This window comes from Oryctolagus cuniculus, chromosome 5 (assembly GCF_964237555.1).
Source record: "Oryctolagus cuniculus chromosome 5, mOryCun1.1, whole genome shotgun sequence".
NCBI lineage: Eukaryota > Metazoa > Chordata > Mammalia > Lagomorpha > Leporidae > Oryctolagus > Oryctolagus cuniculus.
The window spans coordinates 9,587,804-9,613,769 of record NC_091436.1 but is presented as its reverse complement, the minus strand read 5'-3'; the positions used below and the strand labels follow the sequence as shown (position 1 = coordinate 9,613,769).

The window sequence follows — 25,966 nt, the reverse complement described above, 5'->3', positions numbered from 1 at the left end:
TCCACATTGTACATGTGAGTTTGAAATGTACCCCATAAACACATACAACTACTATGTCTCAATTAAAAATTAAATAAATGAACATTTGTTGATAAGGGTCTGAGGTAGAATGGCAGGGAGTTGAGCCTGGATGGGGAAAACACATCTTCGTCTCTCTTAACTTCTAACTGAAAATCTGCACAGCATTCAATGATGACTACAGATGGAGACAGAGTCACATCAGCAGAAGCTGGGACTGTCAGCAGGTGGACACTGTTCTCACACCACAGCATGAAAACACCATTAGGTAACCAGTGAAGCTGCACACGCTCATCCTGGTGACACAGAACCTACACCACTTTCTGGTATTCCCAAACAATAATTATTGGAGATCAATATACGGACTGACTAGTCCATAGTTTCATGTTCTCGTACGTAGGGCAACAGCAATTGTAGTGGTCTGTCCTTAAAACATGAAATTTACATACTGTATTAAATCCTATGAAGCTGCCGCTCTTCCCAGTGCTATACAATGGAAGCAGTGCCAGTAGCAATGGGCTTACCTAGCCTAGAACTCAGTATCAAGGAATCAGAGCTTCTGGAAAAATCAGCTGATTCTAGAGCTGCAGCAGGAAAAGATTAGGATGAGCCTAGAGCACCATGGAAGTGCTCAAAAAATGACAGAGACAGAGCCAACCTGGCAGCCCCGCCAGCCGAATCCGGGACATGTGAGCATGAACGTGAATGACGACAGTACGTCATAACCCAGCGAACACAAAGCACACGTCTCTATGCACAAGAGCAAGAATGCAAGAAAGAGGAAGGGGAGGAGGGAAGAGGAGGGAAAGCTTTTCCTCACAGAAGAGTACCAACTCACGAATGAATAAGGAAAAACACAACTGGTTTGAGAAGAAAGTGCCAAAAACAATTTATTTTTGAAATCTCTACCTAAGGGATGTGTATGTGATCTGCCTGCACAGAATGGAAATGTTTTAAGTATTAGTTTCATCATTTTTTAAAAGATTTATTTATTTATTTGAAATGCAAAGTTACATAAAGAGGGAGGGAGGAACAGAGATAATCCCATCTATTGGTTCACTCCCCAGATGGCTTCACCTGCTGGGGCAGGATCAGGCCAAAGCCAGGAGCCAGCAACTCCATCCAGTTCTTCCACATGTGTTGGGCCATCTTCGGCTGCTTTCCTAGGCACGTTGGCAGAAGCAGAGCAGCTGGGACCTGAAACAGTGCTCATCTGGGTTGCTGGCATCACAAGTAGCAGCTTAACCCATTGTGCCGTAACACTGGCCCCCACTTTCACAATTTCTGTGTGATGTATGATTCCTAAATACACTGATGGGAACAGCAGCAAGACAAAGCAATAAAAGGTCAGATGAATTACTTTCTCAGTGTCACCTTGGTTAAAAAAAAAGATCTTCACAACGAGTTAGCTGAGATGAGTGAGGAGGGGGCTGGAGAAGGTGCAGTAGACCCCTGCCTTCTCCAAAGTGTTAATGTTAAAACACAAACACAGGGACAGGTTCTGTGGCACAACTGAGTTAAGCCACCACTGGGTATCCACATTCCATATCAGAGAGCATGGTTCAAGTATCAGCTACTCCACTGCTAGTCCACCTTCCTGCTAATGAACACCCTGGGAGGTAATGGGTAATGGCTCAAGTAACTGGATCCCTTCCACCCATGTGGGAGACCTGGATGAAGTTTCTGGCATAGCCCCACCTGTTGTGGGCATTTGGAGAGTGAACCAGTGGGTGAAAGATTGCCCTCTTTCAAATAAGTATATATATTTTTAAAAAATACCAACATACATATAGTATGTCAGTTATGAACACATATACACAAGGTCAATTCAACTATGAATTTTTAAAAAATATTTATTTATTTATTTGAAAGGCAGAGTTACTGAGAGAGAGAGAGAGAGAAAGAGATTGATCTTCAGTTCACTAGTTCACTTCCCCAAATGACTGCAACAGTGAGGGCTGGGCCAGGCCAAACCCAGGACCTAAATCCAGGAATCACACATGGGTGTCAGAGGCCCAAGCTCTTGGGCCCTCTCTCATCGCTTTCCCAGTATGTTAGTAGGGAGCTAGAGGAGAATTGGAACAGCCCAACTCAAACCAGCGCTCCTACAGGATGCCAGCAGCACAGGCAGCAGCTTAGCCCTCTGTGCTACACCCCTGGCCAAACCATGAAACTCTTTGAACTACTGGTAGGAACCACGACTTCTGGAAAGAGAAGTGGCCTAGTGGCACGGAATGACTTTCCCTCTCTTCACTTAGCAAAAGGTACAGGAACACTGTGGAGTGTGAAAGAACACAACAGAAGGTAGAGGAACATTAACTGAACAGCCCTGTGAGGCTGAGCACCCAGAGTGCTGGCAGAGGATTGTAGTACAGACGTCAGTGCTGCTCCGGCTTCAGAATCAGCCCTTAAGGCATTCGGATCCGGCTAAAAAGCCCAAGAGAGTTTCTCAGGCATGGAAAGCTAAGACGCTGTGGCAAAAAATAACCTACATGAAAGATCTGTGAGTGAGATCCTGGTGGAAAGAAGGGGCCATCAAAGAAGGAGGTACCTTTCTCTGAAGGGAGGAGAGAACTTCCACTTTGATTATGGCCTTGTCTAAATAAGGTCAGAGTTTGTGAACTCAAGAGGCTTCCATAGCCTTGGCAGCTCATGACAAGAGCCTCGAGTGATTACTGGCGTCATAAATAAGAGTGTCAATTGTTAAATCAACAACAGGAGTCACTGTGCACTTCCTCCCCATGAAGGATCTCTGTCCTTAATGTGTTGTACTATGAGAATTAATGGTAAAACCAATCTTCAAACAGTACTTCATACTCTGTGTGTCTGTGTGGGTGCAAACTGTTGAAATCTTTACTTAGTATGTACTAAGTTGATCTTCTGTATATAAAGATAATTGAAAATGAATCTTGATGAAGAATGGGATAGGAGAGGGAGTAGGAGATGGGATGGCTTGCAGGTGGGAGGGTGGTTATGGGGGGAACAACTGCCATGATCCAAAAGCTATACTTCTGAAATTTATATTTATTAAATAAAATTTTCTATTAAAAAAAATTAGTGCTGCGGTGGGACACGACATGGCAGAACATGGCTGTGGCCACAAGAGCTTGTGTATAAATAGCCTGGGCCTGGCCGTGCTGACACTGTGACGTGAGCCTTGCTGAAAGTGGCTTCAGTGTGCCTGAGAGCAGAGAAGGGAAGGGAAGCGCACAGATTCAGATAAGAAATTACTCAGAGTACCAGGCTGTGGTTTCTTAGATAGAACACACACAGCACAAGCCAGCAAAAGGAAAGCACACATGAAGAGGACTTTAATCAAAATTCCAACGTCTGTGGCACAAAGAGCACTGAAAGACAACCAAAGAAGGCAGGAGCTATGTGCCAATCACGTAGCTGATAAGGGATCTGCAATGCAGCATACACACGAAGCTCTTTCAACTCAACAACAAAAAGACAAGAAACCCAATTCAAAAACAGACAAAGGATCTGGATAGACATCTGTCCAGATAAGACACACGAGTGGCCACTATGCTCTTGAGAAGATGTCCACATCACCAATCATCAGGGAAGTGCAAATCAACTGGAATGGAGGCGCCGCCTCACACACACACACACACACACACACACACACACGGGGTGGCGACGACTCTGATGATGATGGCGGCAAGTGCTGCTGAGGGAGTGGAAACGCTGGAACCCTCAGACGGTAAAACAGTGCAGCCTCTGTGGAGATGCTGGGAAGTTACTTAAAAAACTAGATAGCGCCGGCGCCACAGCTCACTTGGCTAATCTTCCACCTGCGGCGCCAGTACCCCGGGTTCTAGTCCCGGTTGGGGCGCCGGATTTTGTCCTGGTTGCTCCTCTTCCAGTCCAGCTCTCTGCTGTGGACTGGGAGTGCAGTGGATGACCCAGGTGCTTGGGCCCTGCACCCCATGGGAGACCAGGATCCGAAGCACCTGGCTTCGGATCGGCGCAGCGCGCTGGCCATGGCAGTCATTTGGGGGAGTGAACCTATGGCAAAAGGAAGACCTTTCTCTCTGTCTCTCTCTCACTGTCTAACTCTACCTGTCAAACAAACAAACAAACAAACAAACAAAAAAACTAGATAGGGAGATTCCATCAGGCAGCAACTCTACTGCCAAGTATATACCTGAGAATTGAAAACCTGTGTCTACCCAAAAACTTCTACATAAACACTGATACTGTGCTGTACTAGGAAATGCATATTTGGCCATAGAAAGGAATGAAACGCTGATACATGCTACAATATGGATCAATCCTGAAAACATCATGTTAAGCGAAACAAGTCAGATGCAAGAGTCACATACTGGATGATTCCATTTACGAGAAATGTCCACAACAGGAAAATCCATAGGGACAGGGAACAGATAAGGAGTTCCTAGGGCCCAAGGGGCGGGGGAGTGAGGAGTGACTGCTAATGAGTGCACGGTTTCTTGTGGAGATGGCCGAATGTCCTGGAGTTAGTGACGCTGGGGACTGCATCACTGCATATCAGCAGTATGTAAAACCCTGAGGATTATGATCCATTCATCCTTCAAGGTACAATTTAAGAGAAACTCCTGGGAAGCCACAGATGACCTCCTGAGCAGAGTTAAGGGCTCTTGCGGCGGCCTGCACCTCTGCTGCACACCCCGTGACCTCCTGTCCCAGGGCACGGCCCACAACCACAGGCAGAAGCTCTGAGTGACGAGACCGTGAACGAACCTTCTGAGCTGCTAGACTCTGACTGCTCTCGTTCAGAGCCAAGGCTGTAAAATACTGGATGCACTCATCTAGATCCGTCTGAGGAAGAGAAGCCAACAACTGCCTGAGTTCTTCTTCAATGGAAGAATCCTGAAACAAAGGGGAAAGAAGTCTTCATAAAAAACTCAAACAGTACACACAAGATTCCCCCAGAAACAAAGCAAAAATGCATATCAGTTAGTGCTTTTAGTCTTGAAACAACAGTACTTCCAATTAAAATTTTCTACTTCCGTGTCTGCTACTTCAATGTGAAAGACGTAATGTAACTTAAAATGTTTTCACCTCAAGTAGGCTTCCTGACATTTCGACTCAAAATGAATTACTACACTTTCTAACCAAAGCTATTGCTTTTTAAATCCAGAAATCGTTATTATTATTTCATTTTTTCCAGTAATTTGTATCTTATACATTCCTTTTTCCAGAGTTCATTGCTAACATCGAAGAAGAAAATGCTGGCCGACTGCCGTGGAAAACAAGAACAAGCACCAACCCAACAGAAGACTCGGCTTCACTCTCCAGTCCAGGAAAAGTGTTGAAGAATCACGCTTTAGATCCACGGCAGTGGGTGTCAGCCAGGCCCCACGGTCCCCCAGGAAACACCGAGCAGTGTCTGCAGACATACTTTGGCTGTCACTAAAGGGGGTGCCGCTGGCTGCTCAACATCCTACAACGCACAGAACTGCCTCTTACAACAAAGTGCTATTTGACCCAAAGTGTCAACTACGTTCAGGTAGAGAAAACTTGATGCACAGCAAACCTAGAACAGGGGCCAGCTTATGGAAGTTCACATACCATGAACCTACCCAAGGCATACTGGGGTTGAGGAACCTCTATTCTGCCAAGGGCCACTTGGATATTTATTACAATAGTGCAGGCCACACGAATTAACAACTTAAGAATGAGCCTGCTAGAGAATCACTGAATTTTAAGTCCCACGTGCGGTTGCCTTGGCAGGGCCAGGCCAGATGATTTTACAGGCCTTACGCAGCCTGCGGCAGGACGATCCACGCCCTGGTGTACAGTGACGCTCAGAAAATTAACGGCTCTCCCCAAGGAGCCCAGTCTTCCCATGGAAACTGTGACTTCAGGTTTACACCTCAGTGTACCTGCTCGGCAACCGCTACTTCTTGAAATTTTACTTTATTCCCAAAGTGAAGATGATATATTATTTTTCACTCTCTAGATTATTTATTTACTTACTTCTTTTAAAGATGGTAAGGGAGGTGGTGGGAGAAAAAAGCGAAGATCACTCTCTTTGCTTCGTGCCAAACCAATAAGAGTTCTTGGATCACAGGCCTGCGCAATGATCCTATACTGGTAATCTATGACAAAACCATATTTTTGTTAACACCGAAATCAGTTTACACTTGTTGCAGGATTAAAAAAGCAAACTACTAGAAAACATTCTCATTTTCAAACTGCTCCACAATTATGAAATCCAAAAGTCTCCCAGCTATTTTCCAAAACTACAGCTGAATTTGCAACACCTAAAAACTAGAGACCCAACACTGCCATAACTGCCTCAACATCTACGTAGGGACCAGGTCCCAGTATAGCTTTTCGGAAAAAATTGAAACACAAATTAAGAACTGGTTAGCCACAATGAATTCTTCATTTTTAAAAAGATTTGTTTATTTATTGGAAAGGCAGAGTTACAGACAGAGAGAAGGAGACTGTCTACCACTGGTTCACTCCCCAAATGGTTGCGGTGGCCGGGGCTGGGCCAGCCTGAAGCTAGGAGCCAGGAGCTCCATCTGGGTCTCCCACATGGGTGGCAGGGGCCCAGGCACTTTGGCTGTCTTCCACTTCTTTCACAGGCACAGTGGCAAAGAGTTGGATCAGAAGTGGAGCAGTCAGGACTCAAACCTGCACCCATAGTTGATGCTGGCATCACTCATGGCTTTATCCCTTGCCCTATAATGCTGGCCCCAAATTATCCCTTTAAAAAAAAAGACTTATTTATTATTTATTTGAAAGGCAGAGTTATGGGAGGAGGAGAAAGAAAGAGAGATCAATCAATTGAACTTCCGTTCTGGGTTCACTCCCCAAATGGCAGAAATACCCAAGGCTGGGCTAGGCCTAAGCCAGGAGCCTGGAACTCCACCAAGTCTCTCATTTGAGTAGCAGATGCCTAAGCACTTGGGCCTTCATCTGCTGCTTTCCCAGGTGCATTAGCAGGGAGCTGGATCAGAAGTGGAGGGCCAGCGCTGTGGTGCGGTAGGTTAATCCTCCACTTGTGGCACCGGCATCCCATATGGGCATTGGTTCTAGTCCCAGCTGCTCCTTTTCCAATCTAGCTCTCTGCTGTGCCCTGGGAAAGCAGTAGAAGATGGCCCAAGTGCTTGGGCCCCTGCACCAACATGGGAGACCAGGAAGAAGTGGCTGGCTCTTGGCTTCAGATCGGCACTGTGGCCCTCTGGGGAGTGAACCAACGGAGGGAAGACCTTTCTCTCTGTTTCTCCCTCTCACTGTCTGTAACTCTACCTGTCAAATAAATAAATAAAATCTTAAAAAAAAAAAAGAAGAAGAAGAAGAAGTGGAGCAGCAGGAACTTGAAAGAACGCTCACAGGGGATGCTGGCATCACAGGCGGCAGCTAAACCCGCTGTGCCACAATGATGGCCTCTAGGGGAATTCTTCCTTTTTATAATTCCAACATTCAGAAACTGTTTAGATCACAATTCAAAACACCATAGGTTATATTTAAATCTACTGTCTGGTGATGGCTGGTGCTTTGGGATTCTGTAACGGCCATGAAATTCCAGCCTGGGTCTCCACGTGGTATACTCTGACTTAAGCATACCATTCTTTAAATATTGAAAACAAAACTTCAGGAGTGGGTACCTGGTGCAGTGGTTAATGCACTGTTTGGGATACCCGCACCACATATAGGACTGCCTGGAATCAAGACCTGGCTCCTTTGATTCCAGTTTCCTGCTAAAGCCCACCCTGGGAGGAAGCAGATGATGGCTCAGATAGCTCAAGTCCTGGCCACTCATGGGGGAGACCTGACTTGAGCTGCAGGCTCCTGGCTTCAGCCTGGCCCAGCCCTGGCTGTTGTAGGCAACTGAGGAGCAAACCATGGATGAAGGATCTCTCTCTCTGTCTCCCTCTCTCTTTCTGTCTCTCTGCCTTTTAAATAAAATGAAAATAAAGAAATAAAGATTAATTTAGAAAAAAAACAAAATTCCAACCACTGACACAGATATTCTGAAGAGTTACAGCTCATAACCTGGGTGAGTACTTTAGGATCAAGAGGGGAACTTTTCCAAAATCTGCATTCCAGGACTCTTTCTCCCCTGGTATTCCAATGCATAAGTCTGGAATGGAACCCTGGAAGGCATATTTCCAAAAAGAATTTAATTTAAATCTCTACCACCATTAAGGGAACTAATTCTAACACTACATTACTGTTACTTTAGCCACCAAACAATGAATGAGTTTATGTGTATGGAGGCAGAGGTCTGATTTTGAAGCCTTTGAGAATATACTATTTCTATCATTCATACATTTTTCAAGATTATTCTGCTGGCCGGCGCCACGGCTCACTAGGCTAATCCTCATCCCTTTCTATTTCATGTCAGAAATCAAGAGCTAGGGGAGGGCACTGTGCCACGGCAGGTTAAGCTGTGGCTTGGGAGGCCTGCATCCTGTATCAGAGTGCTAGTTCAAGACCTGACAACTCTGTTCTGATCCTGCTGATGTGCCTGGGAGGCAGCAGATCACAGCCCAGGTACCTAGGTTCCTGTCACACATGTGGGAGACGAGGATAGAGTTCCTGGCTCCTGGCTCCTGGCTCCAGCCTGGCTCAGCTGTTACTGGCGTTTGGGGAGTGAACTGGCGGACAGAAGATCTCTCTCTGCCTCTCTGCCTTTCAAGTAAAGAGACGTCTCCAACAGAGAGAGGAAAAGCAAGAGCTAGCTGCTGGCAGGCCGGGCCCCAGCCGCTCCCGTTACCTTGCCAGTGGTGGGCCCCAGACATCTCCTGCACGGCCTCCAGTCGCGCGGTTCTGTCGCCCGACCGGCTCTTCCTCAGGAGTAGCCACACGGCACACTCGTGATCTTCCACATCAACCGTGCTGAAAGGGTCTTGGCAAAGAGAACACAGCAAAGTCAAACACCACGGCCACGTGACCAGTCAAGATAGCATCTTCACTGGTCATTTACAAGTACTCGAAATTGATAATAGGAGGGTTCTGCCTGGACACAGGTGTTGATGACTCACATCTTGCCCTCAGTTCAGTCACGTTACTTGGTTATAGGGATCATGAATTTTACAGTGCCTTCCATTACATGGTCACTTTTTTCTCTTTGTTGTCCTAAAACTTTGTATTTATTAACATCCACATGCCTAGACTGAGTGCCACAACTTTGCCATATCTGCTGCACCTGTCTGCATGCATCTTTTTCCCCGAAACTACTTAGAGGAAGCTGCAGATGGAATGACATTTTACCCTTTCATAGTCCAATCTGGCAGCTCCTAAGAACGAGCCTACATTCTCTCACATAACCATATTATTATCTCTCCCAAGAACGCTATTAAATCTTCTAAAATCATCGAGTCTAACTCCATTTTCAAATTTCCCCCAAAAATATCTTTAAAGCTGTTCTTAAAATGGGGCTTTAACAAAATGTCTTTAGTCTGTTTTAAGTCTAGGACACTTTTCTACCTTTTTTCTTCATGATGCCAACTTTTTAAAAAAAGATAAGGCCAGCTCGTCCACAGACTTGCCTCATTGTGTAATATGCATTTTTTGACAGAATAGTCTCATTATGAAAAGGAGCGATTTCCTAACAAATCTGAAATTCTGAAACACTCATGAGAGCACAGTGTATACTGAATCGCTCAGTATTTATTTAACTCTGACAATACCGCATCCATGAAAGCTATCCAAAGCAGTAGACCCTGAAATCAAACACAGCCTAAAATTAAATATTACCAAAAGAATCGTGTGATTCAGTTTTCCACGGCTATAAAAATATTAGCATAATAGATTTAAAAAAAAATCTCGGGTTGATCATTCAATGGCTTTCAGATGACTAGAGGATTCCAAGTCACTCGAAGTTTGACATTTAAGACTCACCAGCAAATGGGCTCCGGAATATCTTGGCTGACGCTGCCAGGACTTTCCTCACTGCTTTATGGACTTCTTTTCTTGCCTCATAGGCAAACCCTGAAATGATCACAAACTTAAATAAAACCCAGCGCGTGCCGTTAATGCTATGCTCTGATACTTCAATGAGAAAAGTGTTCACAGAAAACATATAAAATAGTATCTTTGGCTTTTTATTATCATTATCAAGGCAACTAAGCCATTAAAGGAACACAGAGCTCTTCAAAATAAGATTGCTCTCCAAGTAGGGAAAAAGTAAAAATAACACAGTAACACTAACCAAAGCTGGAAAAAATTCTCCCCCACAACACAGCACTAGCAACATCCAGGTAAACGTCCCTTATATACAGTCCATCTTGGACTGAAATTTGGAGACGCCTCCCTAAAGAGATTAGCCCTCAGCACATAGAGCGCAGGCTCCAATGATCATCTATGTAACTGAAACTGGGACACAGCATAGAAGCTTACAGAAATACAGGAGGGTGATGTAATATCAAACAGCGACAGGATGGTGACGGACACAGCTCCCAGAGAGGGGAAGGGCACAGCCTGCCCCGCGTGGGGAACACACCGTGCTAACGGGCACATTCTGGCCAACAGTGTAGGAACAGGCAGCTGTAGTCGAGAGTGGTGACTCACCAGCAGCCCAAATCTGAAAATGACCCCTCTGCTCACCAAGCATCCGTGTGATTACTAACGAGGCCTCCAGTGACGGAGACACCGAGAAGGAGAACGGGCCAGCTAGTAGTAAAGACAGGTTTTCTAGTTTTTGTAACAGGTGGTAGGTAAGCTGGCATGCATATTTATGAATCCACCTCATGAGACTGGTTTGCATAAATAAATCTATTTAAACAGAAACATCTCCCAGCTCAGTGTGATGTTTCTGTACCTGCCAAAGTGACAGGCAGGCTCTGAACTGGCAGGCTCACTAAGGTGGGATTCAGGTCAGGCCGTAACCGCCAGCTAGTCTTCACTTCATTTAATTCTGGAGAAGGACCAACCAGGGTAAAATATGGAAGCCTGAAACACTTGGTCTTCAATAATTCTTTAGGAACTTGGTTCTTATAAGGCTTGATGATTCTTAGAGTTAGCTGAATCTATCTAATTAATACTGTGTTTTAAATAGACTCATTTTAAAATTCACAAACTAGCTTCCAATTCCACAAAAATGGGATCACTCTGCAATAAACTTACCATGGTTTTCTCTTTTATCTAAAGAGACTCCGTGCACATATATATACGACTTCATCTTTTCTCTCTCTACCACTTGTGTGTCTAACGTCAAAGACTTCTTCAAGGCCAGAACTTCGTATGTAAGAAACAAAGAACCTCTTAAAAAGAAACAAAAAAGTCATCAAAAACACATGATCTAAATGCAACCCAAGAGTTACTCCTCATTATTGATCTTCTTACAGGGAACATCTTTCCTTTTAGCTGGGAGCATGAGTATATGCAGTAATGTGCATACACACACACACACACACACACACACTTCAGCTCAGTGAATATTAAATAGCTGCATAATCAGATCCAGGCAAGAACAAGAACATTAACAGGAGGCCAAAAGCCCACGGAGTGTTCATCCCCACTTCCCTTCTACTCTCTTTTCTCCATAGGTGATTATTCTGATTTATATTATGCTAATATTCTTGTTCTTTTTTCTACAACGCTACCACCTATATACGGGTCTTTCAGCACCAGAGTTCACTCTTGCCTGTCTCTGAATTCTGTCTGCATGAAACCACACTGAACATTATCTTCCGCTCAGCCTGACTTTTTGGTGATTCATCCAGGCTGCTGCATATAAACACAGTTCCTGCATCCGTAACTCCACACACATGTGTTTTATCCATTGTAGAGACAGACCACGACGTAGTTATCCCCCTCTATTGCAGATGGGTGGTTAGGACATTTCTGGCTTGCTGTAACACATCTCACACATTTATACTGTGGACACATGTATGCTCCTCTAAGGCACGTATCCAGAGGTAGATCACATAATTTTTGACTCTCTACATACTGTTCAAAATTACCAGATAATGCCAACTTTTTTTTTTTTTAAGATTAGCCAATTCATACTCCCATCACCAGCAAATTAAAGTTTCTTTCTTAAGATCTGTACCTAGGCCAGTGCCGCAGCTCAATAGGCTAATCCTCCGCCTTGCGGCGCCAGCACACCAGGTTCTAGTCCCGGTCAGGGCACCAGATTCTGTCCCGGTTGCCCCTCTTCCAGGCCAGCTCTCTGTTGTGGCCAGGGAGTGCAGTGGAGGATGGCCCAAGTGCTTGGGCCCTGCACCCCATGGGAGACCAGGAGAAGCACCTGGCTCCTGCCATCGGATCAGCACCGTGTGCCGGCCACAGCATGCCGGCCGCGGCGGCCATTGGAGGGTGAACCAATGGCAAAAGGAAGACCTTTCTCTCTGTCTCTCTCTCTCTCACTGTCCACTCTGCCTGTCAAAAAAAAAAAAATACCTAAAGTCAATTTTTAAATGTGAAATACAAAGTTGTTTGTTGTATCCCGTCAAATGACATTTTTTTCCTAATCAGACTGACATACACGCTCCCTACATCCAGACACAAATGTTGCATTCCATCTGGACTCAGAACTCAGCAAAATCAATCATCCCATGCCTTCTCTGGTCGGGGGTTTCCACCCTAAAGCAAGCAAGCAAGAGGGGTCAGAGCCTGGCAGGCTCCCGAGGCACCCAGAGCAGGCAGAACAGAATCCTCTACTGCCTGCAGGTCCGCTGAGCAGCCAGAGTGAATGTGGTCAGGACTTGTATGGGGCTTTCCACGGGAGATGAAGGTCTTTACTAAAATTATGTGACCAATTTTTACTAAATTCCTGAATGTAACTGTGATATAAACAAAGAAATCGCATTACAGAAAAAGGCATACATTTATCTCTTGCCTGGAATGGGTCATAAAAACATAATCTGCTTTGCCTTTCATTACAAAGTCATGGAGAAATGGATATATTTGCATAAAATGTCAAACATAATCTTCATCACTTTAGCATCTACACACTGATTGTATATTTATATGCATGGAAAAAGCACTAGCAAATTCAGTATAATCATATCAGACATATTGGACATATATTTCTTCCCAAGAAGGAAAAGAGAGCGAGAAACCACGTGCAGAAGAGGCTCCCTGGAAGCTCGGAGCGTACGCCTCTAACAGCGCCGGGGACGGCAGACGCCAGCTGCCGCACGGAGTACGCGCCTCTGACGGCACCGGGGACGGCAGATGCTGGCTATGACTTTCCCCGGTCAGCCTCAGTGTCCCTCAAGGACAGCTTCATAGTAATTGAAGAAACCTCCAAAATAATTTTGACTATAGTCACGTCTGACCTCCTTGGCCACTCTACAGCCGGACACACGACGTGCCTGGAGGAGTGGAGAGGCTCGCTGAACGCCGGCGAGGTGTGTTCCAGGTGCCTTCCTCACAGCGACAGGGCCAGGTGGGCAGTGTCTCCACTGCACGCGCAGACCCAACAGAACTCACTCCTCAGGAGGCAAAGCAACTGGAGCGGGGTATCAGTGAGTGGCAGACGCAGAGATTACGTCCGTCCGTCTGATGACAAAAGCTGCACCCTCTGACCACCCCCACTACCTGCAGACCACTTCCTTGGAGAGGCCAAACAGTGGGAGTCAGAAACCCATGCCGAGTCCACGGTTGACACTTACCCTAAAATAAGTGATCCAGTAAACTTTATAATATTTCCTTCAAAAAGAAAGGAAAAAAGTCAGTGTGGCGAGTTACATTTTTAGACAGGAAAGGGACACGGGGTAAGCCTCTCACTAATTCACATGTCACTGGACAAGGAGTGACTGGTGTTTCTCTATTAATACAATCAATTGCTATCAGTTCATGCTTTCCTATCCCCAGGCACAAACAAATCAATCAGTAAGCACTGGGCACAAAAATATAACCTGCATTTATGGCATTTCACCCTCATCCCCTCCTTCCTCCAGCTCCTGTTCTGCTGTGCCATCCCCCACCAGATCACTAGAGACCCTGGGCCCTGGTCCGTTTCTGGTATCATCAGGACTATAGCACCTCCATGGAATACTATATCCAGGAAGCTCACTTCCCCCTTACTCCTTGTAGTTAGCAATCAATGGGATAAAGGAACGGAGGTTGGGAGAGGAATCTCCCTATCACTACTGACACTATATTGCAGAATTTGTTAAGTGAGTATACAAAATGGCAATACCCACAGAAATTATAATTGGTGGCTCAGTGCCATACATAGGTAGGCCCATTTAAAATACAGGTTACAAGTTTATTCACAAATTTTTGTTTGGAACTTGGAAAACTTTTTTTACGTTAAAAAAAAAAAAAAGTCCTACTGGCAGACAGTGCTAATGGCCTGCAATCCACATGCCCCTTAGTCCACATTAACACAACCTGATGATATTTAAAAGTATTCAAATTCCCAGGTGCCTCTGCAGCTACTGCTGGCTGTGCAACGCGGGTGCAGTCAACCACCCCTAGAGAGGAGGACATCTTCAGGGAGGGAGCCTTCCCCGAATGAGGACAAAGCCTCAGAGTGGCCCCCAGCCTCGTCCTCCCTCAGCCGTCTGCCTGCGACTTCACGTTAGGTTCTGACTTACGCTGCTGTCGCCCAGCTTCTGCTGCAGGGGCTGGGCCCTGCCTCCACTGATATGTTGCCCACGCTGGTCAGGTCCTGTGGCCGCCCCCAAAACCTATTTCACCTGTACCGTGTGGGACAGACAGAGGTAGCCCTTGATTCAGAGCCTCAACTCTGGCCGCCAAGCAGACAGCTGCACTCCTGACTGGGGGCTGAGGAACCCTCCCCGACCCACTCCCTGGCCGTCAGGGCCTGGGACCTTCGTGGTGGCTCCCAGGTGGGGGAGAGGCCAGTTCCAGGAGGTCTGCAGGGGCTGTGACACGCAGAGCTTCTGAGCTGTGCAACTCCTCTGGGACATGCTTCCTCCGAGGTGGCTTTCTGGACTTCTGCCCCGCCCCACCCTGGGGCCCAGAGAGCACCCAGTTGGCTTCCTTCTCTGCATCCGTCACTCGCTGTCTCTCTTTCAGTGGGCCCTGGAACAGAACACAGCCTCACGGCCTTTTCTCCTACCCTAAGGTAAATTCATCACCCCTGAGTTTGCTTTGTTACAAGTAAGAGGAAAGCTCCCTTCTCCATCTCCACTTCTCTTTTAGTATTTAAAACACAGAAGCAGAATTTTGTACATGACAAGGACTTGTCCAAAAAACAGATCTGTCTTAAAAATGAAAAGGGAGGGGCTGGCACTGTGGCGCAGCAGGGAAATGCCACCATCTGCAGTGCTGGCATCCCATATGGGCGCTGGTTCTAGTCCCAGCTGCTCCTCTTCCGATCCAGCTCTCTGATGTGGCCTGGGAAAGCAGAAGATGGCCCAAGTTCTTAGGCCCCTGCATTCGCATGGGAGACCTGGAAGAAGCTCCTGGCTTTGGATGGGCACAGATCCAGCCATAGTGGCCAATTGGGGAGTGAACCAGCGGATGGAAGACCTCTCTCTCTCTCTCTCTCTCTCTCTCTCTGCCTCTCCTTCTCTGTGTAACTCTTTCAAATAAATAAATCAATCCTTTAAAAAAAAAAAAAAGAACAAACAATAGGATGTAACAGTAAACATTACCAGGCTTATGGTCTATGGGGGGAGTCAGACGGCTAGCCAAGTTCTGCACTGACTCTGGAATGACAAGGGACGCACAGAACCAGGCCCAGGGTGTCAGGGAAAGCTGGCTGGGAGGGGCAAGGCCAGTGTGCAGAGGACACCAGAGCAGCTCCCAGCCTCAATGGCCAGGGACAACCTCCCCCTTGCTCACCACGGCATTCCTAGGACCTCATACACATGCCGGTCCCTTGTTTTACAGATGAGAATGCGGTGATATTTAGTGTAGAAGGAGGAACAAGAATTTAACAGGGAGAGTAAGGGATGGAAAAGAATTTCCAAGAAAATAGTGTGTAAGGGTCTGGGTCTACAAGTTCAGGGCAGACCATCAGTCAAGGAAGACAGACAAGCAGGAGACTTCTCACGGATGAAGAGAGTTCTGTGGCTCCCTCTGGAACCGCCATCATCCCATCACTGTTTCTACAAGAAACGTCTCTGCTCCAAGTGCACTCACGGATCTCTCTCCAGCGCGCGAGACTCTGCGGAGAGGCAGCAGACGTGCCTATTCTTCGGCAACAGATGACACAGTAGGCGGCCAGGGACATTCTGTGTAGGTAGAACCATTGTACAGATTTAGCATCTCATTAAAAACATTTCTTTCAACTCTAAGAACATGTTGCCATCAGAGCAGATTGTCCCCAGGGTTCGATTTCTCAGTATCAGGAAATATCTTTCCAACTAAAAAATATTTCTTCCTTAAAAAATGAAAACAGGGTGGGCACTTGGTCCAGCAGTTCAGGCACCAGTCACACTGGAGTACCTGGGTTCGATTCCCAGCTCTGGCTCCCAATTCCAGCTCCTGCTAACGCAGACGCTGGGAGCCAAAAGCAATGGCTCAAGTAGTAGGGTTCCTGCCACCCACGTGGGAGTTCTGGATTGAGTCCCCAGTTCCCAGCTTTGGTCCCTCCAACACTGAGGCATTTGGAGGAGTGAACCAGAGGATGGTGTGTGCTCTCTCAGCAATGAGACTTATTAGAATAATACTGTGTTAGTACTTTGATTATTCTTCAGCCTATACTGTGAAGTGATTAGTAGGAAATAAGAAAATACAAATAATTAACCAGAGCAAAATGACATTTGAAGATTAAATGAGCAGCAGCTGGTTTAGTGACGTAGCGGATAAAGCCACTGCCTGCAACACTGGATCCTATGTGGGTGTCTGTTTGTGCCCCAACTGCTCCACTTCCCATTCAGCTCCCTGCTAATGGCCTTGGAAAAGTTGCAGAAGATGGCCCAAGTGCCTGGGCCCCTGCCACCCCTATGCGAGACCCAGAAGCAGCTCCTGGCTCCCAGCTGGGCTTGGCCCAGCCCCCTCACTATTAAAGCCATCTAGGGAGTGAACCATCTGGGGAGGGAAGATCTCTCTCTCTGTAACTCTTTCAAATAAATGAATAAATCTTTAAATATATCTATGCATATTTATGTCTGATGACAGAGGCCCTGCAGAAACGCAGCTGCAAAGGGGAGATATACTTAGAATCCATAGACGTGCTCAGCTTTTCTCTGGCTCCTTCAAGGTGTTACCCAATTGTGCGTCAGTCTTTGAAATTTAATTGTCAACTGTTGGCATCCTATCAAGGGAGGAGAACTGTTGGCCAATGATTCACCAGTGAGTTAAGCTGATCTGAATATGATGCAGTCACTTCTAGAACAACTCAGCATTCTAGAACCCGTCAGTACTTTGGAGACTTCTCTGTTGTTGCTGTTATAAAGGAACAGAAGGTGCCGGAGGGACTCAGGTGAGACATGATGCCTCGGTTCAACTTATTAGAAACTTCCAGAAAAACAAAACTTGCAGCAGCCTAGAGATTAGGGGGAAATTACTTGCTATACAGGAGTAAGACATGTTTAAAAAAAAAAAAGAAATGTTTGTAGAGATAACACTAAAGAAAAAGGTTTCAACTGTTTCTTATCTGTGACTCTTAACACAGATTGGTGACTAATCAAACTAATTTAAGCAACATTGTTTTAAAGGTCATTGTTTCTTATTTTCTCATTTGTTTCATGGGTTATTTATTACCACTTCTCTATGAGACACAGATAATGGCAAAAATGGGCTCAGCAGCTTAAACCGACACCTGTGATGCTGGCAGCCTTTATAAAGGGCCGGTTCATGTCCCAGCTGCTCCACCTCTGATCCAGCTCCCTGTGAATGCAAAGCAGTGGAAGATGGCCCAAGCCCTTGAGCCCTTGCCACCCATGTGGGAGACCCACATGGAATTTCTGGCTTTTGCCTGGCCCAGACCTGGCTATTGTAGCCATCTGAGGAGTGAACCAGTGAATAGAAGATTTCTCTGTCTCTCCTTCTAACTACCTTTTGAATGAATCAATCTTTTTAAAAAAATGATGTGCATACCTTAACAAACGAGGCAGGCGCTCTGAGAACCAGAGCAGAGCTAATGTACAGATTTGTGTTTTAGTTCATGAAAATGGCACTAAAAATGCAGAGCAAAAGTACCTGCTGCTTCTTTCAGCCTTCACATCTACTACAAAGAGCCAGCTGTACACACAGGTATTCTTCAGGACAATTGCTTTGACCAACAAACCTGTTTTGGATTAACTTAAACTCATCTCCTCCCATTAGACTTCCCTCCCCGAAGTCCTGAGTAGAAATCCGAGCACCCTTCCCCCCACCCCATCTTACTCCCTCGCGTAGCAGCACTGGCCTTGGCAACGTTCTCTAGAATAAAACGCTCCATTTTGAACTCTCCAGCGCTCAGCTCTCTGAAACTTATGTCTAGTTCACCTGCTCTCCCGTCACCCCAAGCCTTGCTCCCTTGCTCTTCCCAGAGTGCACAGCCATTCGGTGGCTATGCTGGCTCCCCACCAGCCTCGACGCCAGTGCAGCCCATCAGACGCCCTCTGCTGGCTCCTCAACACCAGCCCTCTCCTTATCCTGCACCCCCCACCTGAAATGTGTGTTCTCTGCTCCTACACAACGGCGGCAGGGAGGCAGTGGGCACGACAATCCAGGGCTGGCCCTAAGCTTTTCTGCTGTCCCTGGTCAGCGCGCTCTCTTCTGAACAATCCACACATCCTCCAGGCCTCCCGCCCTGCCTCCAGCCCTCTCAGATCATCCTGTGCCTCACTGCACTCCAGATACGAAGACTATGATGTCCTCACCCTGCCCCCATACCTATACTCAAGGCCAAAACAAGAACTTGAATTGTTATTCTTTAGTTTAGCAGGGCAGAGAGCTTATTAACAAACTAGAACACAAAATTGCAAATACCAGGCTAGGTATTAACGTGGAAACTATTTGAAATGAGAAACCACTTTAGATTACTGGTATCTTAGAAATGAGGCAGTTTTCTCTGCAATCTCATTATTTATCAGAAACGCTTACTCTTAAGGGTACATGCGGCTGTCTACACTCTGATGTCTTCATGCTAATGCTTCATGGATTGTGGGTGGAGCCTGGTCTAATTGCAGTGGCTAGGAGGTGGGGCACACGGAGGTCTTTAGGTCGACTGGGGTGTGCCCTCAGAGGGCGGAGCTCCTGAGAGCCTTGCTTATTAATGGGGTTCAAGTCAGGCCTGGCTTCTCTCTGCCTCTGGGACCACCATGCTGGGCTTCCACCAGACAGGAGGCTGTGGGGTCACCGGACGCTGAGCCGCAACCTCCAAACGGTGGGCTGAAACAAACCTTTCCCTCCCCGGGACGAAAAGCTGGCTACTGCGCGTATGCAGAAGCACTTCCGGACTACAGCCGGCGTTCCCTCACGACCCTGAACCGGCAACTGTGGCACTCTCTCCACTGGAAGGGCCGTGGCAAGTGAGGCAGCCAGGCCCAGGCTTCTAACCCCAGGGGAAGGCTGCGCTGGCCCACAAACGTGCCTCTTCCTGTGCCGCCCGCACCAGCTCTACGTGGATCTTCACCTGCTCCGCTCTCAGCTTTGGGAAAAGGGATTATCCCTTCCTGCGTGGGAAAGCCCCCGTCGACCTTCCAGATTCCACCTTTTCACTCCCACGGGGACTTCAAGTCATTAAAGATATTTTCTTAATCTCCACACACGCCCTCTTTCTGGGCAAAAATGCTGGTTGTCCAATGTTTTTCCATCAAAAACAAAGAAAAATAACTCTCCCTCAGCCCTGGGGCTGCTGTTACCCCCTCCTGTCCACCTCCCTCCGCAGGACCCAGGTCTCCCCCAGCACCCGCGGTCCACTCCCTCTCAGCATCACCTGCTCTGTCTGAGCACTGGACCACTCCCTCTAGCTCCTACTGTCACCTGCCTTCCAGCGTCGTTCTCACATCTGCTTGCTCCTCCCCACTACTCACTCAGACACCTGTCACAGGGACAGGCAGCAGAGCCCCCTGCCCTTTTTGAGGTTATGGTGGGCTCTGTGGTCTGCCCTTAAATACCAGTGTTCGGGGCCGGTGCTGTGGCGCAGCAGGTAAAAGCCACACCCTGCAGTGCCAGCATCCCATATGGTCGCGGGTTCGAGTCCCAGCTGCTCCACTTCCTATCCAGCTCCCTGCTAATATGTCTGGGAAAGCAGTAGAAGATGGCCCAAGTACTTGGACCCCTGCACCCACATAGGAGACCCAGAAGAAGCTCCTGGCTCCTCTCTCTACCACTCTGTGAAACTCTGTTTTTCAAATAAATTTAAATATATATATATATATATATATATGCTGTGGCATAGTGGGTAAAAGCTGCAGCCTGCAGTGCTGGCATCCCATACGGGTGCCAGTTCAAGTCCCAACTGCTCCACTTCTGATCCAGCTCCCTGCTAATACACCTGGGAAAGCAGCAAAAGAAACACAGATACTTTAATAAATACCTTTTTTGGAAAAAAAAAAAAAAAAGGAAAACAAAACCCAGCACTGGGCCCTTCAGATACATATAACTCCTTAGTATCATCAAATATTTAATAGTGTTTTGTTTTACACCATGGGTGTGTTAGAATTACAACTTAATTTTCATATACTGCATTTGCTTGATAATACGCCACTAAGTCAATTACTTCTGAAATCATGCATTTGTTCCAGCTCTCTGCTACGGCCTGGGAAAGCAGAAGATGGCCCGAGTCCTGGGGCCCCTTACTAAAAGTTCTGGAGGTGAAGCCACTTACAGGCTCCTTCAGGTTGTAGGCAGAGCTCTGTCCCTTCAAGTTACTGGCAGAACTCAGTTTCTTTGGGCTGCAGGACTGAAGTCTTCATTTCCCCACTGGTTATCTGGGAGCCACCCCAGCTCCTGGAGGCCTCCCTCTGGTCTTTGCAGGTAACGCCTTAACCTCAGAGCTGCCAAGCGCTTATCTTTCTCACGCTGCCACATCTCTGACTCCTTTGCTTTCTTTTTCCACTTTTGAGGGCCCATGTAACTGTACTAGGCTCTTCCAGGTACTGCAAAATAATCTCCCTATTTAATGTTTGTAATATCAAATCTATCTGCAAAGCCCCTTTTTCTATATAACAATCATAGGTTATCATAAGCAGCTATGAGCATTCTGATAAAATCTTGCTTTCATTTCTTATTATATACTGAGGGGTAGAACTGCCAACTCACAGAACAGATATACATTCAACATATTTTTTAAAGATTTTATTTGGAAGGCAAAGTTACAGAGAGGGATAGAGAGAGACAGGGAGATCTTCCATCCACTGGTTCACTCCCCAAATGGCTACAACGACCAGAGCTGGGCCAGGTGAAGTCAGGAGCTTCTCCTGGTCACCCAGGTAGGTGCAGGGATCCAAGCCCTTGGGCCATCCTCTGTTGCTTTCCCAGGCCATTAGCAGGGAGCTGGAGGGCAAGTAGAGCAGCCAGAAAGTGACCCGGTGCCCATATGGGATGCTGGTGCTGCAGGTGGCAGCTTATCCGCTATGTCAGAGCGCCAACCTCACATTCAACTTTCTAAGATACTGATAAATATTTTTCTAATACAATTGCACTATTTTACAAACAGGAATAATGGAGTAGAAGAGGTGCAGATGCTCCATGTCCTTGCCAATACTTGATGCTACTGGCCTGTCTCATGTTGCCTTGTTGGGTACATGTTATCTCAATGTGGTTTTCTTTTGCAATTCCCTGAAAATTACACTGAGTGTTTTCAAATGCATCGTAGCTATTTTTTGTGTGAATTATCTGTTACATCTTTTACCCAATTTATAAAATGTATTTTTTAATGAGTTACTAGTTCTTTACAACCTAGAAACAAATCCTTTATCAGATACACACACTAACATACTGGGAAGATTCTCTCCATGTGTGATTTGCCTGTTCATTTTCTTAAAAGTATCTATCAATGGAACAGAAGTCTTACCTTTTTAAGATTTATTTGCAAGGCAGAGCGATAGGAAAGGGAGAGACAAAGAGCAGGAGATCTTCCACTCACTGGCTCACTCCCCAGATGGCTGTAACAGCGGGGGCTGCACCAGGCCAAAGTCAGAAGACGAGAGGTCCATCTGGATCTCCAACGTGCACGGCAGGAGCCCGCCTACTTGAGCCATTTTCCCAGGAGCATTAGCAGGGAGCTAGATTAGAGGCTCAGCAGCAGGGATTCAAACCGGTGCTCCAAAAACGAATGCCGGCGTGGCAAGGGGTGGCTTGACCTGGTGTGCCACGACGCCGGCCCCGGAAGCTGTAATTTTGATGATGTTTCTTTCACCAGTTTTTTTCTTTTATGGTTACTGCACCCTGGGTCCTGGTCCTGGTTGCTTATCTCAAAATTACATGTTTGCTCATGATTTTGTCTAAAAGACATTTTTAGCTTTTACATTTAGGTTTATGATTTTCTCAAGTTAACTGTTAGGTATTGGCTAAGATAGAAGCGGAGGTTTTTTTACTATACGGGTATCCAACAGTCGGCATCACTTGTTGAAATAACTTTCTGTTCCCCACTGAACTGACTCAGTGTCGTGTTCAGAAATTGTCTATGTAAGTATGGATTGGATTCTCTAGTCCATTCCATTTAACAATCTGCCTATCCTCATGTAAATACCACACTGTCTTGATTATCTCAGTTTTATAGTAAATTATGATACCAGACAGTATAAATTTTCCAGATTCCTCCTCCATTTCAAGACGGATTCGTTTAGGTGCTTCAGGCTTTCCTATAATTTCAGGGTCAGCTTGTTAGTTTTAATTTAAAAGGGCTTTTGGGGTTATGATGCTGGTCATATTATAACTGAAACACTGACTTTAGGTAAAGAGAAATTATAGGAGACTAACAAGGTAAAGTAAGGAAACTAACAAGGGAGATACTATGAGTAAAACATGAAACAAATTTTTAAAAACTCCATTAAATTTAACAACAGAGATGTTACTGGGAGCCTCAAAGGAATAGCATCACCTCTCTGGCTGGAGAAGGAATTAGACATCATTTCACTCCTTTAATTTACTGATAAAGGCTGAGTTGTAGCTAGGCACACAAATACCTCAATGAAGACTACAGCATCTTTCCCTCCAGGTAAATGTGGTCCTTGACTAAGAGCTGATGAATAGAACATAACAGATGTGTTGCGTGCAACTTCTAGGAAGGAGCTTTAAGGACGGTGTGCCTTTCTTCCTCCTCCACATTTCCCACTTGGCTAGAATAAGCAAGTGACAGCGGGAAGGGAAAGAGCCATCCCAGGCAGGAGGCAGCATGCCAAGGAGGGCAGGAGGGCGCGACAAAGGAACCCTGTCCCTGATGACCACGGAACTGCTGTCACACCAGCCATGGACCACCTGCCTATGCAATCTTTGAAAACTGAAGCCATCATTGTCTTCTGTGTAGTATACCGGAATCCGAACCTTACACACGCGAGTTTTAAGTATCCACATGCCGGTGATCCCAGAGTCCCTCTAGCCAGACTCTCTTTCCAGACTAATCAGTCCAACAACTACATTTCCACTCGCATGTCCAAAGGCCCTTGTGTCTTAACTGTCCAAAACAGAATTATTTTTTCTCCCCAAAGTCTTCCTCCACTTACCTTCTCCATCACTACTATATGTAAAAGGTTTTGAATTGCAAGTAGTAAATGATCGAACTTGTAGCTCAAGCAAAAAACAAATGTAGGTGTTACCCGTTTCTCTTTCTCTTCACTCCATATCCAAGCCACGCACAATTCCTGTTCCCTGCCACCACACACATCTCAGATCCACCCACTTTTCTGCATCTGGACTGCTACCACACTGGCACAGTTCAAACCACCATAAACATCTCATCTGGAGTCATGCAACAGCATCTGCCACAGTGCTTTTGTAGCTTAAGAAATCCTTCTCAATCGGATGAAAAAACTCTGGGGGTGACCGGCAGTGAGGGTTGCACAATGTGAATGCCACTGAACTAACAGATATTAAAACAGTACACCTAAAATGATTGTAATGGGTCACCTTACGTTTATTTAACAAAGAAAACAAAAGCAACATGTTTCTTAGAGACAACCTCTATTTTTTTCTAAGTATCTTGCAGATGTGTCACATTCAGGTCTTTAACCCAGGAAGTTACTGTGAATGGTGCAGCAGGAATCTGATCCTGGCCTCGTCCACGGGAACACCAAGCTCTCAGCACCCTTTGCTGAAGAGCCGGCGCTCCCCCTGCTCGGGGGCACCCGAAGCCCCCGGATGCACACGGGTGTGCTTCAAGGCTCTCTCTCCTGCCCCAGGAGTCTCCTTCTCTGTCCCGGAATCAACACCACCCTGTCTTTTTGTTGTTGTTGTTGTTGTTTTTGACAGGCAGAGTGAACAATGAGAGAGAGAGACAGAGAGAAAGGTCTTCCTTTGCCATTGGTTCACCCTCCAATGCCCGCCGTGGCTGGCGCGCTGCGGCCGGTGCACCGCGCCGATCCGATGGCAGGAGCCAGGTGCTTCTCCTGGTCTCCCATGGGGTGCAGGGCCCAAGCACTTGGGCCATCCTCCACTGCACTCCCTGGCCACAGCAGAGGGCTGGCCTGGAAGAGGGGCAACCGGGACAGAATCCGGCGCCCCGACCGGGACTAGAACCCGGTGTGCCGGTGCCGCAGGCGGAGGATTAGCCTAGTGAGCCGTGGCGCCGGCACCACCCTGTCTTAATGATTACGGTTTTATTTTATGCTTTGATACCTCGCAAAAAAGAACTTCAGCTTTTTTCTTCTTCAAGATTGACTTAGCTATTCTTGGTCCTTTGCCTTTTTATATAAATTTTGAAGTCTGGCATGTCGGGTTTCATGAGAACCCAATACAGTGATTTTAACTGGCATTGCACTGAATTTACAGCCCTGGGGAAAGCCGATTTCTATTTGGTATCGAGCCTTCTGATCATGAATATGATGTATCTCTCCGTCACTCAAGTCTTCCATGTGTTTCAATAAAGCATTATCATTTTCTCCCTAAAGGAACTAATGCTTTAGTTTCACTAACTTCCAGATAATGTTTAGTCTTGGAAGTTACGGATTATTTTACTATTATTAAAATTGCTAGTATTTTGCTGGTATCAGTTTTTTTTTTTTTTTTTTTTTTTTTTTTTTAATTCAGAAACCTACCTAAAGGCCATTTCTGACACTCTCCATGCAATCCCTACCGCGTCACCACCTGGCATTTTGTCCTTAACATTTTTGCGGCCCTCTGTACCTTCACCAATAGACCGCAAACGTCTAGAACACGGTTTGGCACCTATCAGGTGCACAACAGTGCTCGCTGATCCAGCGGATGCAGATTTTAAAACTGGGTGACTTGGAGAGACACGGGAAGGAAAAGCAGGTTTTTAACGGGAGGGGGCGGGCGGAGGATGAGCAGCTCCGTCTGAGCGGTGGAGTGCACGTTACAAACGGGTCCCCCGGCGCGGGCATCGGGCCAGCACCCCGAATCCCCGGCACACCGCCCACGCGGAGCGCAAGGCAGAGAGAGCCAAGGGCACTCGCCAGGAACGAGCGCCCCGGGACGCAAGGCACGTGAAGACTCGGGGATCGCAGCTGGACCACAAGAGCCCACGCGGGGAACGGGCAAAAATCCGCACGAACTTCACCCGGCAGGTGCAACTCAACGCAAGGCGCCCGCACCTCCTCAGAGCGCGCGCGCTCCCGGGCCGGGTCGGCACCGGCGGGATCTCCGCGGGCTCCCCCTCCGCCGTGACCGAGGCTCCACGCCCGGCTGCACGCGGGCAGCCCCGCGCGGCGCCCCCCGAGCTGGGCAGCCGACGCCAGAGGACACTCCGGCCCCCGAGGACCGGAGAGAGCCCCTCACGCCGCGCGACCTCGCTGGGGCGCCCCGTCACCGTGCTCCCACGCGCCGCCGCCCGCGTCCGCCCTCACGAGCCCGGCCCCCCAGTCCTCCTACCTGCCGGCTCGCGGACACGGCCCGCCCCCCGACCGCTCACCGGGAATCCCGGCGCCGGAGAGCCCACCCTCCCGGCGCGGCCTGCCCCCGGCCCTCCACTCGGCGGCGGCCGGCCTGTGGCCCCGCCCACGCGGCCCAGCGCGCGCCCCGCCTC

At 47.2% G+C, this 25,966-nt stretch overlaps 1 protein-coding gene across 11 annotated transcripts in view; it reads right to left on the bottom strand.

The window, feature by feature from the left end:
- Nucleotides 1-25,964, bottom strand: part of SERAC1 (serine active site containing 1) — a 53,765-nt gene extending 27,801 nt beyond the window's left edge. For 4 of the 11 annotated variants that reach the window (XR_011388440.1, XR_011388439.1, XR_011388441.1 and 1 more), the window contains exons 1-8: nt 25,813-25,964; nt 16,030-16,121; nt 13,584-13,620; nt 11,089-11,225; nt 9,865-9,954; nt 8,738-8,869; nt 5,983-6,104; nt 4,744-4,872 (exon numbers count right to left, since the gene is read on the bottom strand). Coding sequence is in view for 6 of the 11 variants with exons in the window: in XM_008263732.3 (XP_008261954.2) it covers nt 4,744-4,872; nt 5,983-6,104; nt 8,738-8,869; nt 9,865-9,954; nt 11,089-11,225; nt 13,584-13,620; nt 16,030-16,120 (738 nt within the window). In the remaining 5 variants the exon portion in view is untranslated. Of the gene's footprint in view, nt 1-4,743; nt 4,873-5,982; nt 6,105-8,737; nt 8,870-9,864; nt 9,955-11,088; nt 11,226-13,583; nt 13,621-15,940; nt 16,122-17,048; nt 17,461-25,812 lie in introns of those variants that run through there. The other 7 variants (XR_011388442.1, XM_070073334.1, XR_007923151.2 and 4 more) reach the window with 6 other exon arrangements.
- Nucleotides 25,965-25,966: the final 2 nt, after the last annotated feature.